This window comes from Oratosquilla oratoria, chromosome 3 (assembly GCF_046742065.1).
Source record: "Oratosquilla oratoria isolate Oo_2021 chromosome 3, ASM4674206v1, whole genome shotgun sequence".
In the NCBI taxonomy this organism is placed as follows: Eukaryota; Metazoa; Arthropoda; class Malacostraca; order Stomatopoda; family Squillidae; genus Oratosquilla; species Oratosquilla oratoria.
Window position 1 is genome coordinate 85,783,242 of NC_134779.1, and position 11,765 is coordinate 85,795,006.

Here is an 11,765-nt window from a genome sequence, read left to right on the forward strand (position 1 = left end):
AGGAATAAACTCAGGAACTCGGAACTAGACCCGTGACTTCTTTTTCCACCTTCATCATATATATATATATATATATATATATATATATATATATATATATATATATAATATATTTACATATATATATATATATATATATATATATTCTCTTGTTGACAGACGAGATTAAATAATATTGCTGTTTTGCATTATTTATCTTTTTGTTAAGAACTTCAATTTCTCTTGCTAATTTACGGTGTTGGACTGATAGTTTGCTGAGTAGCTGTCCGTATGAGGTTGCAACGTTTCGGTCTTCTCTGTAGACCATCTTCAGGCCCTGTCTTTTAGTTTCTCATTATTGGCTGTGTGTCTACATCTAGTATATCTAATTCGTCTCTGGGAATATGTCAAGCGCCAGCGGTGCTATAATAAGTGTCCAACTGGTGAGGTGGAGATTAGGTGGGCTGCCATGATGATGCTGTGGTGGTCGGTGACTGAATATAACATTCTTGGGGGGCTCTTCCCAAGGAGGTTCAGCAGCGGTTGGAAGTGGTTGCGAAGGATGGGGCATAGGAATAAGCAGTGGAGGAAAGAGACCAGCTCCGTCCCGCAGGCACAGACGGTCTTCAGATAGCGGGTTTTCCAGTGGTTGACACGGATTCTTGAGATGAGGTGAAGAATGTGGGCTGGAAGTGGATGAGGGTGGGTCCAGAGGGTTTCCTTATTGCATGTCTTGATGGGCCAGCCTCGGGTAGCGGCAGTCCCGGCATATTCCTCTGACCAGAGCTCCCATGTTGCTTGGTCAATTTTTTTGTTGGCATCACTTGTTGAAAAGCAGAGCGAGATGCAATCCTCTTCAGAGGTTAGGGCCCCTCGTTTGGCGGCTCGGTCGGCCATCTCGTTTCCATGGATGCCTACATGGGAGGGCACCCACTGGAAACGAAGACTGAGTCCGCATCGTGCGATTTCTTCTGATAGGATTAGTATTTCCTTGAGGATTTCCGGTCTTGTTTTGCAGTACTCACTCTGTATTACATATAGGCTGGACTGGGAGTCCGATAGGATGACTATTTGCGTTGGGGAACTGGGGAGAGTTTTGACTTTATTCAAAGCTTCTCTGATGGCGACGAGTTCGGCAGTTAGGATGGTGGTGGGCGGGAGCTTCACTTCGAAGTGCTCTCGCGTGGTCTCGAAGAACAGTCCTGCTCCTGTTCTGCCGTCACTGAGTACCGATCCGTCTGTGAAGATCTTGAAGTCGTCTGCGTATTCCTTAGCCAGCAGTTCTCGAGTACAGGTGGCGATTTGATGTGGTGGATCTTCTTTTGCTACTCCAGGGACATTGGTTTGTACCTCCGGCGGCTTCATGATCCAGGGTGGGTATGGATCGATTTGGGCTTGGGGGACACGGAGGCGGTCGGCTGGCTCTATTCCCGCTCTTGAACATAGACCGGAGACAGAGGAGACCAGACCATGTCCTGTCACAGTAGGTGGGGCTGGGTTCCAGCCTTCGCCTAGTTCAGTGTCCGTGGAGTTAGGTACCCTCGCTGAGCTGAAGAGGTACCTGCAGGTATCTCTCTTCAGGCGATGCCAAAGTGGGAGGATTCCGGCTTCACAGTAAACTTGCTCCTGAGGGACAGACTGCGGGAGTCCGAGTCCTAGCCTAAGTGCTTGGCACTCGACTGTAGCCATGCGACGGATGGCCGACATGGGCAGGTCGTGCAAAGCTTGTGCGCCAAACAGAAGCCGGGAGCGGACTAGACTCTGGGTGAGGTGGATGAGGGTTTCTCTCCGCTGCCCCCATGATTCGTGTCGGACGGCCCTAATGAGGTTGAGGGCACGTCTTGCATTATTTATGGCTTGTTGGATCTGACTAGTCCAGCGACCATCTTTTTGAAAGATGACGCCCAGGTATTTGACTGAGGGTGAGGGGGGCACTTCCGTGCCGCAGATGCTGAGGACGTTCCAGGTTGGGTAATGGCCTCTGTTGTAGCCAGGAAGGTGCACAGGCATGTACACTGTCTTGTTTGGAGAGAGTAGGAAGCCGAGGCTTTCGAGGTGGCGGACAACACTGTCTACTTGACTCTGGAAGAGGCGGAGTTCTGCCTTGTGTTGGGCAGAGTCCTTCTACGGACGTCTATGCCTTGATCGGCGCCACACGGCTATATCGTCGGCATAGGCGGTAATGGTGGTGTCCTTCCTCAGCCCCTTCCCGATGTCGGCTAACATTAGGACGAAGAGAGTGGGTGCTACCACTGAGCCTTGGGGAACTCCCATGTCGACAGGCATTCGCCCGCTCAAGACTCCCTTCCAGCGCACTATTATTGAGCGGCCGGAGAGAAAGGAGCGAACGAAGGAATACAACGCTGGGGAGACTCCGATAGATTTAAGCTTCAGCAGAAGTTTGGCGTGCCATACGGTGTCGAAGGCTCGGGCGATGTCCAGGAAGCAGGTGTGCAGAATCCTCTTCTGCCACTGGGCCTTACGGACATGTTCTGCGAGTCGCACGATGTGGTCATTGATGCTTCTTCCTCTTCGGAACCCTGCTTGAAGCTTCGGGAGTGCACCCTTGGTCTCGATGGTGTGAGTGAGGCGATTTAAGACCATTCTCTCGTAGATTTTCCCGACGTGAGAGGTGAGGGATATGGGTCTGTGGCTGGCCACCATGTGACGTGGCTTGTTGTTTTTGGGGATTGGGGTGACCGTGGCTACTTTCCAGGCACCCGGGACTATTCCCTCTACCCAATATTTGTTAAAAATAGACAGGAGGGTGTCCTGGAGTGGAGGAGGGAGATGTCTCAGTAGGGGGTATGTGATTTCGTCAGCTCCCGGGGATGCCGTGGAGCCCTGGGTGACCCTCAAGGCTCTGCGAAGTTCAAACAATGTAAGGTGGGTGTCTGAGCCCTTTGGAGGGGAGAGATCCATGAGGCTTTCCTCTTCTCGGCGCCTGCTCTGCTGTGCTTCTGGTAGGTGATCCGTGCTACTGGCGTTCCCGAAGTGGTGGAGGAATCCTTCGGCTTTTTCTTCAGGTGTGCGAAGGATTCTCCCGTCTGCGGTGGTCAGGTTCCTGTCGGGGGGGTTGTAACGCCTCTTGAGTACCTTGAGTTTCCTCCAGGCTGCACCGAGGTCTTCGTCCTTCCCTTTGGTGTCTTCCCAGTACTGTAGTTTGGCTTGTGCAATAATCCTTTTGCATTGTGCCTTACTTTGTTTCATTGCCTTGTGACTGGCGTCGGAGCCCTCCTCCATGAAGCGTTGATAGGCTCGTCGTTTTCGTTGAACTGCTTCTTTGCACGAAGAAGTCCACCAGGGGTGTCCACGTCTTCCCTGGAGGTCCCTCGTCAGTGGGATGGCTTGGCGTGCTGCGATGAGCAGAAGTTCAGTAAATTCTGCATTGATATCATCCGCTGTTCTGGCGAGGTCCGGACAGTACTGGGAGTTGGCGAGATATGCTTTGTATTTCTTCCAATCTGCTTTGTTGAGATTGAGCTGCTGTCCTGCTGGAGGTAGGTAGGTTGTGGGTGCCAGGTGGATCGTTACTTGTATGGGGAGATGGTCTGAAGAAAGGGGGTCATCCAGGGGGGACCAGTCCGTTGCTCCAGCTAGGTTTGGTGACACAAAGGAGAGATCTATGGCTGACGTACTGTGGGATGAGACATCAGGGATCCTGGTGTGACTGCCGTTGTTGAGAAGAACCAAGTCAACCAGATCCAGCTGTGAGGCTACGGCTGATGAGGTGTTGGGGTAGCCATCTTCCCACAGGGCGTCTCGGCAATTAAAGTCTCCAAGGACGACCCACTGTCCGGTTAGCTTTGCCAGCCAGTCGAAGTGCCGAGTTGTGGTGGGGTTGTAATAGTTTAGTATGGATATGTCCTGATTGTTTTCCATACTTACAGTAGTGACAACCGCATATCCTTCCTCCAACTTGTCAGGAAGGGTCCCGCGCTGAGACGAGAGTCCGTTTGCGACGTACGTGGCAACACGGACTTCCCCGTCTGCGTCCGTCTCGTAAAAAGGTGGATAGTGGAAACCCGGGAGGGAGGGGAGTAGCCTAGGCTTACGAACTAGAGATTGTAGAGCAACCACATCGTAGGTGTGCTCGGCGAGGTGTTGGATTAGTAAGTCGCGGGCAGTGTTGATTGCCCGACAATTCCACTGTAGCATCCTAAGCGCAGCCATGGTTGGAGAGGTCCAGTACTGTGTTCAGGATCACGAAGATTCCATCGAGGAGGCGGGCTGCTTGTGGATTGGTCTGGGCAATCTGTTTCTGCCATGCACGCATAGCGTCTTGCATGGCGTTGATGGAACTGTCGAGGGTGTGGGTGCCTTCCGCTTGAGGGCTGGGAGCTGCTGGGCCAAGTTTGATTTCAGCTAACGGGGAGTCGTTGGGTGCTGGGGGCTCCGTTTGCGTTGGGGGTGCAAGGGGCGCGGCATCAGAGTGCTCAGCAATTTATATAGCAGAATTAAAACCAATCATGAACATACATAGTATAGACCTCCAGATTCTCCCATCCCACAAGCGGACCTGACCTCACGGTCAGGTCTAGATTCCATACTCGCTAGTAGATGACGTCACGTTTTTGTGTTGTTATCACTTCGGGCAATGTCGGGTATTTTCGGAAGTTTCCGAAGTCCGATGTGAAGGAAGACATTCAGAGGCCCAAATAAAACGCAACATTAGACTTCAAGCTTCTTTTATGGAAGAAAATTAAAATATCAAAACTTTATTAAAAAAAAAAAAAAAAATTCACGTGGAATGATGAATTATATAATATATGAATATATTACTATTACTGGGTGGACGTTTTTTACATTAAAAATTTTTGAACTGCTAGGAAAAGGCAAGAGACTTGAATTTTTTTTTATATAAAAATGGTCTTATTTTTATTTACAGCAGAACAATATTAAAATACATGTATGTGGAAAATCTCAATATTAAAATACATGTATGTGGAAAATCACTTATTCTTATTTACAGCAGCACAATTAAAATACATGTAGGTGGAAAATCTCTACTGGTAAAAACACTTTATTTTTATTTGGAGCACAATTCTCAATCATTCCTACATTGAGGGCAAGTGTAAGTGTCATCTATGCACATTTCCCTGACATGCACAGACAGATTTACACAGTTGTTATGATACCATTGTTTACAAGAGCTGCACTCTATCATCAGTTTTCTAGGACGATAGACATGACACAATATTTGGTGATAGTTTCATACCTCTCATTTTGTGGCAATCTAGCTTTATTGATTTTTTTTTTTTTTTTGTGGAAACATGGTGAAATCTCCCTTTTCAAGACATACTACAAGGTGTTTCCTCATTTTACTAACATCAAATGCACAGGAACTGATGACGTATACATCCTTGCATATGATCCCGTGACGTCATCTACTAGCGAGTATGGAATCTAGACCTGACCCTGACCTCACCTCTCCCAGTGATTCCTGATGACTACGCAGCAGCCAATCAGGATGATCGCTTCACACGACACCACCCAAACAATCAGAAATAAAATAGTATATAAACATCACACACACACACATACAAACAATTAGCCTGAAGATGGTCTACAGAGAAGACCGAAACGTTGCAACCTCATACGGACAGCTACTCAGCAAACTATCAGTCCAACACCGTAAATTAGCAAGAGAAATTGAAGTTCTTAACAAAAAGATAAATAATGCAGAAACAGCAATATTATTTAATCTCGTCTGTCAACAAGAAAATATTCTTCCTGGATACACTAATATATATATATATATATATATATATATATATATATGTATATATATATGTATAAATATGTATATATATATGTATAAATATGTATATATATATGTATATATATATATATATATATATATATGTATATATATGCCAACTGAGGTATACATGTATATTTTTTTGCATGCATAAACACACAATGGATAATATTTAGATGGTACATAATGGTACACAAAAGGAATTAACATTATCTTCTCGCACGTACAGATTGATACAAGAATTTCGGGCACGCTTTGTTAAAAAATATTATTGCATTTATGCAATGGAACACTAAATAATTTATAGGTATACCTGAAAGCGAACTCTCCTTATCTCATTGATAAACAAGGTGTTTGTTTTTGTTGTAATTCAGAATTAACTAATTGTATATGTGTATATAATATATATATATATATATATATATGTATATATATATATTTATGTATATATATATATATATATATATACAGACATACTCTCCTGGCGTGATAGGCCAACTGAGGTACACATGTATATATTGATGCATGCATGAACACACAATGGATAATATTTAGATGGTACATAATGGTACACAAAAGGAATTAACATTATCTTCTCGCACATATATATGGATACAAGAATTGCGGGCACGCTTGGTTAAAAAATATTATTTTATTCATGCAATGGAACAACAAATAAATTATAGGTATGCCTGAAAGCGAACTCTCCTTATTTCATTGATAAACAAGTTGTTTGTTTTTGTTGTATTTCAGGATTAACTAACTGTATATATATATATATATATATATATATATATATATATGTGTGTGTGTGTTTGTGTGTGTAAGAAAATATGTATGTATCTATTTATGTATATATATAAATATATATATATATATATATATATATATAATATATTTGCGCCAGTGTGCCACAAATTCGTTGTCCAAATATACGAAGACATCTTGCAATGACTCTGGGATCCTCAGACTCATGACTTAGTTTAAAACGTCGATTTTTTTCAACGAGTTAGATTTGGCTCCTCCGAGAACTATTCTTCACAATGGCTGTCATTTTCTCTCTTTTGTTTTCAGTCATCACCATTTTTTGGTGATAATTTTTGTGCTGGGTATTAGTATCCGGCCTTTAGAAGCTTGAGTTCTCTCTCGCAGCCAAGTAAAATTGCCTGGTATGAGCTATGATGTGTCCCCTCTAATCCTTTCAGGCCTTCGAAGGTTGGCTGAAATAGTCTATAGCCCTTCAGGATAGGAATGTGATTTCGAGATAATAATAATAGTAATAGTAATGATCTTAATAGTAATAATGATAATAATAATAATAATAATAATAATGATAATAATAATAATAATAAATATAATTATAATAATAATAATCAAATAAATGAAAAGATAAATAAAAAAAAAACATCCCAGCCACCCAAAAGTTTGAAAGGTCATTTGAGGTCGTATTAATCCCCAGAAACAAAGAGCCGCCAGGCAATTTTGTTCAGCGTATGGGAAGGTTAGTTAACAGCTATGTTCAGGATGACGGCTTCGGTTATGTATTTAACGGACGACATGAAGTCCCACCTTTTGAGATTTTTCTGCAAAGATCTCCCTTTTTTTCAAAGATTTTAAACACAAAACTCTCGTAGAATAAGACGCCCTCTTAAATTTAAATTATCGTAGAATAAGTCGTACCTCTAAACCCAAATTCTCGTTGAATGAGCCGCACTTTTAAACCCAAAATCTCTTAGGATAAGACCCCTATTTAAACAATTTTTGTAGGTTAAGGCATAGATTAAAACTCACCTCTACCCCCAACGTAAAATTCTTGACCATATTTCTTTACAGGTGTATACACGACCTGTAGTAAAATTGTTTTTCACAGGTGGAGGAATATTAGATTTAGTTTAACACGAATGACCGAATGATATGGTGATGGTTTTCAGATGTTGAATGTTTCATTGGTTGTAATCACATATACAAATACTGAGACTTAGAATGGGTAATATAGTATCGGCCTTGCATGGTGAATGTGTTACATGTATATGTACTGTAGATGTCCTGGATATATCATAAGCGTTGGCGTCGGATATATTTGTGTATCTAGCTGTATTATATATATATGTTTTTTTCAGAAGAAAGTACACACTGGGCTAAATCGCGATTTTGGGTACAAGACCCTTCTTCAGTAGCTTGGGATATTCTTACCATGTGGTTAAGAATGTTCTGAAGAATGAAGTGATGATATTACATTTTATGTGTTTGTATTCAAACATGCTCTTCACTGGGGAAACTTACTGGGTAGCTGAGATAGGTTGAGGGTAGCTCGGGTAGTGGCGGGTTGTCTAATACTTGGGAGAGCCTCCGCCTTCGGGTTGTGACGAAATGTCGCGTGTTTGGTTTTGTGGCGTTTTATCTAATACTTCGGTTCATGGTGTTTTGTCTTATATTTTGGTTTGTGGCGGTTTGTTGTGCGCTTGCCTTAGTGGCGGTTAATTGCATGCTTGAGAGTGCTTTAAGGTCCTCTGCTTGTACGTTTAAAGTTGCGCTCAACTCTTTGATATATAATGCCTCTAAGATTAGGAGGGGAGGGTTTCACAGTTCCCTCGGGTACATTTGAACCTATAAGTGAGATGTGACTTCTAAAGTTCCTTTCTCTCTTGGTGTGGGCTGTTCTGTAAGAGGTGTTTTTTTTTTGTTTTTTTTTCTTAAAATAAATCACTAATTTTAGTATTTTCTTTGGGTTGACTGGCTTGATGTTTTTTATCATTTGCTTCATTACGTGTTCTTCTTTATAAGCTGTTGTAAATGTGGAATTATAGTATATGTTAATTTTCTCCTTGTTATGGTTATTGTCATTATCTTCGTACCAGCCATACATTATATTCTTGGTCTGGCGGTTAATGTCTTTCTCACTGAAGCTATTGTTGATAAGTACTTGGGTAGAGCGCTCAATTTCATTATGTACTTGTTTCCAGGTGCGTCAGTGAGTAAGTGATCTCGGATGTAGGCGCCGATGGTAGAATCCTTATATCTCTGAGGGCACTAACTTAAACCATTTAGGCAGTGTCCAGGGTTGGTGGGCTTAGTGTATACTTCTGTATTAAAATAATCTTTAGTTTGCCAAAGGAAAACAAGTCCATAGTAAGACATATAGAAAATACACCACTAGCCATCACTTTCAATGATGTATGCATATGACAAAATCTGTCCCTATTTACCATACATATATATATATATATATATATATATATATATATATATATATATATATATATATATATATATATATGTATGTATGTAAATAGAAATGTAGTAGCGCATTTGTAAATGACACACAGGAACCCACAGTCGGAGAAAGAATAAACTTCGAATAAAGAATAATCCTATATTTTGGTTATCAACTGTAGCCCTCTTCAGGAAAGTACCTTTCCTGAAGAGGGCTACAGTTGATAGCCGAAATATAGGATTATTCTTTATTCGAAGTTTATTCTTTCTCCGACTGTGGGTTCCTGTGTGTCATATATATATATGTATATACATATATATATATATATATATATGCAATAAAAACACTAGGAGCGTGTGTTCACAAATGCGTAAATAACCACTAGGAAAAAGTAAACTAACGAAGCAGAGCGCTTTCGTGTAATTACATCTTCAGTGCAGATACAAAGAAGGAATTATGTAATTACACGAAAGCGCTCTGCTTCGTTAGTTTACTTTTTCCTAGTGGTTATTTACGCATATATATATATATATATATACATATATATATATATATATATATATATATATATATATGTGTGTGTGTGTGTGTGCATATACTGTATATATATATACTGTATATATATATAGAGCACTAAAATAATTTTCACACACACACACACACATATATATATATACACACATATACATGTATGTATATACTGTATATATATGTACATATATACATACATAACTGTATATGTGTATATAATTAATGTATATATATATATATATATGTGTGTGTGTGTGTGTGTGTGTGTGTGTGTGTGTGTGTGTGAAAATTATTTTAGTGCTCTAAAGAGCACACTGAGACACTGAGCTGTATTCTTTAACGCAACTTTGGAGTGGGTTCCAAAACAGTTACTGGATTCGAGAGAACATTTCTGAACACCACCATTATCATTATCATCATTATTATCATCCGTTTCATATCCATCGCTCAACAAAAGCCTTTTCCAACTTTCCATGTGATTCCAACAACTGTACCAATGTGTGCCACGTCACTCCTGTAAACTTCTCTTCCTAGTTCTTCCATTTTCTGTTTGCTGTACCTCTGTCATGCTGACCCTTTCTTGGGGTTCAGGGAGTATAACTTCGCTCCTCTACTATCTAACTGACCCCTCCCCCTCCCCCGCCGCATCCACTTCCGTTTTTTTTTTTTTTTTATAGAAATACAGCCAATAACGTTTTTAAGCCTTGTTTAAAAATACGGCTCAGTGTGGATTCTCTTAAGTTAGTGGACGTGTTCTATGGTCCAGTATTTCTGTTGGCGTATATGCCCAAGTGTTGATGTGTAGATAAGAAATAATACATTGAAACAAATCTGTGTACGCACGCACTCACACACACACACACACACACACACACACACACACACACACACACATTCACAGGTGTACCCTTGTAGTTACATATAACAGCTTGGATTGAACAAAAGGAAATGTAACAGAATCATAATATTGAGAAATTACATCAACTCGCTAACCAGGTTAGCATTAGGTGAGGACACACACGCGCGCGCGCGCATGCACGCTCAATTATTGTCTTTTATAATGTAAGTTACAACTTTTGGACGTATAGTGATATTCGACCCCTCTCGAAGCAGCATGGGCCAGGATATTCTGATATGTTGTACATGTACCATTATGCTGATATGTTACAATGTTCGCTATGCTGTATTTCAGAATGTGGTGGGTGCAGCAGGCGACCCGAGTGCTGATGATCATGCTGCTCTGGAGAGTAGCTATGCTGCGTAGCGCGCGCGCACGCACAGCATGGTACGCCCTCTTCCGGTTCTTGGTGCGCATGCTCACATACCTCCCCGTGCTGAACCGGATATGAGACGGGCGAACCGCTTAGGAACCCGTTGTCACGTTTTTGTCAATTCTGAGAAAAAAAAAATCCTATAGACACATACACAAATAGTCCGCTTAGAGTTTTACCGTCGACACTGTTCTACGGCCGGCCTTGGTGGGTCTGCTGCAACTACTTCTGTCGTCGCTACTGCTGCTGCTGCTGCTGCTGAGCTTACAGCCAGGAAGGTTCGAAGGAATGTTGTCGTGGAAGCACATTCACAGGGTCTGCTGGTTGTTGTTGTTGTTGTTGTTGTTGAAGGACTACTCCCTTGGGGGACTTGTCGCCCCGCGGGAGGGTGTGTGAGGGAGGAGGAGGAGGAGGGGAGGACTACACAAGTGCCGCCCCCGAAAAGATCTCTCCCGGAGCTGGAGGGGCGGTGGGGTTCCGACCCACCCCACCAGGCACTCTGAAAAAAAAAGAAAAAAAAGAAACAGAATTAGAAAAATAATAAGTAGAGAAAATTAGATAAAACGACGATGCTGTGATTAAAGACTTCTGTGAATACGCGCGCACACACACACACACACACACACACACACACACACACACACACACGCAAAAACACACACTTAACGAGCCGAGGCAACCCAGAACACTAGGAGAAAAAATGAATACACGAGAATATGAAGAAAAATGAAGAAAAACCGCTTCCAGAATAATCTGAACAGCCTCAGTAGTCTTTTTATTATTATTATTAATATAGTGTACCTCGCCCTGCCCTCCTTTTGGTAAGATTTTTTTCTTTTTTGCAATTAGGTGAATGCGTCGCACTGAAGTCGACAGTACAATTTTTAAAAAGTACAGTAGAACTCTGGGTGTCGCCCCGTGTTAATGTACGTAAGTGTGCGCCTTCAAATATTATATTACTGAAATCATATAAATCTTGTCATCTTTACTAAATATTATAATTTTTACT

The 11,765-nt window shown here is 41.9% G+C and overlaps 1 protein-coding gene across 5 annotated transcripts in view; it reads left to right on the forward strand.

The window, feature by feature from the left end:
• The window catches only part of LOC143024170 (putative fatty acyl-CoA reductase CG5065), a 510,045-nt gene extending 498,642 nt beyond the window's left edge, over positions 1–11,403 (forward strand). For all 5 annotated transcript variants that reach the window (XM_076182987.1, XM_076182982.1, XM_076182983.1 and 2 more), the window contains one exon: positions 10,678–11,403. In XM_076182987.1, coding sequence (XP_076039102.1) covers positions 10,678–10,749 — 72 coding nt within the window. In that variant the 3' untranslated portion in view covers positions 10,750–11,403. The remainder of the gene's footprint in view (positions 1–10,677) is intronic.
• Positions 11,404–11,765: the final 362 nt, after the last annotated feature.